Genomic DNA, 3497 nt, shown 5'->3' on the forward strand with positions numbered 1-3497 from the left:
ATATACATCGACCCTTATCAAGACGGAATCCAAGGATGAGGAAGTAGAAGGATTGTGGGTTAGGCTACATGGGGGGCAAGGAGAAAGGGATTTGGTGGTAGGGGTCTGCTACAGACCCCCACATCAAGGGGAAGAAAGAGATTCGGGGCTCCTGAGGCAACTCTCGGAGACCATAAAAGCTAAAGAGGCAGTAGTCATGGGGGACCTAAACTACCCGGACATCTGCTGGGAGTCACAGACAGCAAAGTCCCATTAATCATTCCTAGTAACACAGGGAAACAGGATCTGAACAGCTGCTACAGGCAATAGGCTCCCTGTTGTTTCCTTTCTTGGCAGATTGCTCTCTTAAGCATTTTCCTTCTGAAAATACACTTACTGAAAACACTAGTGATTAGGTGTCCCCTCACAGACCCAAGCTTGGTTCGTTTTCTCTCAGCTTACTACCTCTCAGGGCTGTCTCCCCCTCCCAACACAGCAGATTTCACCCCAGCCTCTACTACATAACTGTAGGCTATACAAATGTTATGGATGCCCAGACTAAGATAAGAACCGTCTCTGAAAAGGACAATAACATTAGAACCGTGGACAATCATTGGCTACCATTCCTCCCCACTTCTTCCTTGGCACTTGTGTCCCTGGCTGCACAGCTCCAAACCCAGTGAGGAATCAGCTTCTCACCACTTCCAAGTCCCTCTATTGGAAGGCTTGTGAAAGTGGCCATCGATCCCTCTCACAGGGCTGTGTGGCAAGGCAGCCAAGAACAATGTGGAAAAGTGCGGTCCTGGGAAAAGGGAGCGTGTAGACATTGTGGTCGAAGAGGGTACATTTGGTGAACTGAGACAAGGTAACCTTGTAAAGCTTCGCAGACCCCTCTCTGTGCATCCCTAGGTCAGATCATGGCATGTGCCGAACATTTTAAAGGTTCCTTTGCTTTCCTCCTTCCTTTGTGCTGTAAAAGTCAAGCTCTCCCCCGTCCTGATGCCTGCTCCCTGGGCAAGTTAAAGCTTGGGCTCCCCTGGCTTGGGATGAGTTTGCACCCCGTCTCTTCAGGGCTGGAGTCCACTCCTCCCAGCTTCTCTTCTTCTTTTTCCTTTTTTTTTTTTTCCTTTTCCCTCCCTCAGCTTTTATGGCTTAGCAACCAATCAGAGCCCCTGGTTTGCAATGTGGGCTCTGGTCACAATTTTAAATGCTCCAATAAAAGCATGCACCATGCACTGGATACCTTCCTGTCTGGTAAAGCTTATGCACCCTTTGCAAAGTTTTCACATCCTTTTCTTGCAGAGCACTTAAGCACAGCTCACCCACTTGGCTTGCAGCCAGGCAAGCTTTGCTGCTGTTATACTACATAACTGTAGGCTATACAAATGTTATGGATGCCCAGACTAAGATAAGAACCGTCTCTGAAAAGGACAATAACATTAGAACCGTGGACAATCATTGGCTACCATTAAAAACCTAAGATTCACAGTTTCTCAGAGGTGATCTTTCCTCATGGCTTTTGCCAGAAAATCTTTCACATCTTTATTCCTCAGGCTGTATATGATGGGATTAAGCATAGGAGTGATAAAGCCATAGAAGAGAGCAATCATCTTGTTCAGGTTGTGTGATGACTTGCCTCCTTTTGGTTTTGAGTATGCAAAGATGGCTGTTCCATAAGCCATGATCACTACGGTGAGATGAGAGGCACAGGTGGAGAAGGCCTTGTGTCTTCCTTGTGAAGAATGAATTTGTAGGATGGAGGAGATGATGTAAATGTAAGAGACCAAGACCAGGAAGCAGGGGCCCAGGAGCACAACAAAGTTAAGGATCAGGATTGCAATCTCATTGGTGTGGGTGTCAGAGCAGGCCACCTTGATGAGAGCAATAAGTTCACAGGAGACATGGTTAATGAGAGGGTGGCCACAGTACCGCAGGCGTGCAGTGAAGATGGTGTGCACTAGAGCATTAAGGATGCCAACAGTCCACGAAGCTGCTGCTAGCAGGATGCAGATGCTTCTCCTCATGATGACCATGTACTGGAGGGGGTTGCAAATGGCCACGTAGCGGTCATAGGCCATTGCAGCCAGGAGAAGAAACTCAGTCCCTCCCAGAGACAGAGAGATGAAGAGCTGAGCCATGCATCTGTTGAAGGAGATGGTTTTGTGCTGCACGAAGAAATGGGCCAGTACCTGTGGTGCTCCAGTCGTTGTATAACAGATGTCTAGAAAGGACAGGTTTTCAAGGAAAAAATACATGGGTGTGTTGAACCGTGGTTCCAAGTGGATGGCAGTAATAATGAGGGTATTCCCCACCACTGTGATGACATAGATTCCAAGAAAAAGCACAAAGAGACCCAGTTGGGTATCCCGATGGCTAGAAAGGCCCAGGAAGATGAACTCGTTGGCAAAACTTTCATTGTCCTGTCCCATCGAAACAGTCAGCCTTTAGGCAGAAAGGAAAAACAATCAGAACAAAACCAGACTTCTCAACATCTTTTTGGCTCTTTGGATTACACCTAATCTCCACTGAGCCTGCAGAAAAATAACTGGAGTTCAGGAACATTAACTCAATTTCATTTCCCCCTATGCCAGCCTCCACAACCCCCATAACTGAGGCAGGTAGACCACACTGTGGGAGCAGCAGCCTGGGACAACTTCTAAGTCCCTGAATCAGGTAAGAATCTCTCCTACGCTTGGCACCCCTTCCCTTCCCTTCCCATCTGTGCTCAGCAGCATGTCTCCACCCCTCCTATTCCCTGCTACCCAGGTGACACAAGGGTGGGCAGAGCTCCAGAGTTTCTCCTGCCCTGCTCCATCTGGGCTTCAGAGGGAATTGGGGAATCAGCCAAGGATAGTAGCAACAGCAGCAGCAGGTGGATTCTCTTTTACCGAGCCTGCACCTAGGCTGGTGAGGAACACAAGAAGGGATTGGGCAGGGAAGGAGAACTCGCCCTTTGCTGCCACTAATCACTGTCCCCAAATGACCCTGGTTTCCTGAGCTGCGCACTGGGAGTGGGGCATGAGCAGCTCTGGAGCTCCCCCAGTCCCCAGGTCAGTTGTGGGCAGTGGCAGTGGCAGGAAGGGGAGTGGGGAATGAGAGTAAAGGGGATTTGCTGCTGAGCACAGAGGAGGAGCGGGGTGGGGAAAGCTTCAAAACGTCCCTGGCTAGTGCTCTCATGACATGGTCAGAAAGGAGGGGGTAGACAATGCAACCACACCATTGTACTCCCCCTTGATTTGCCCCTATCTCTGTTAGTAAGAAAGGTTTCCATTCACTTCGTGGTACTTCTGTAGGGAGGTATCAAATGAAGGTTAAATGCAGTGTTCAATTTTGACAAAAAATAAAAGAGAGATGCATTTAATTGCAGAAACTCCAGCTTGTTCAGAAAATGATAATCAACTGTTCAGAGTCACTTGCCTGATGAAAAATGCTTTTCATTCAAAAGCTTGTCTAACTTTATCCCAGCCATGCAGTTCGTCTAATTAAAGATCTCATCCACCTGATTCACTTACCCAGAT

The 3497-nt window shown here is 48.1% G+C and overlaps 1 protein-coding gene across 3 annotated transcripts in view; it reads right to left on the minus strand.

The window, feature by feature from the left end:
- Window positions 1-744: 744 nt before the first annotated feature.
- The window catches only part of LOC102383394 (olfactory receptor-like protein OLF3), a 37117-nt gene continuing 34364 nt past the window's right edge, over window positions 745-3497 (minus strand). For all 3 annotated transcript variants that reach the window (XM_006034299.2, XM_006034300.2, XM_006034301.2), the window contains one exon: window positions 745-2421. In XM_006034299.2, the coding sequence (XP_006034361.1) occupies window positions 1473-2408 (936 nt within the window). In that variant the 5' untranslated portion in view covers window positions 2409-2421 and the 3' untranslated portion in view covers window positions 745-1472. The remainder of the gene's footprint in view (window positions 2422-3497) is intronic.

This window comes from Alligator sinensis, unplaced genomic scaffold, assembly GCF_000455745.1.
Source record: "Alligator sinensis unplaced genomic scaffold, ASM45574v1 scaffold790_1, whole genome shotgun sequence".
Lineage (NCBI taxonomy): Eukaryota > Metazoa > Chordata > Crocodylia > Alligatoridae > Alligator > Alligator sinensis.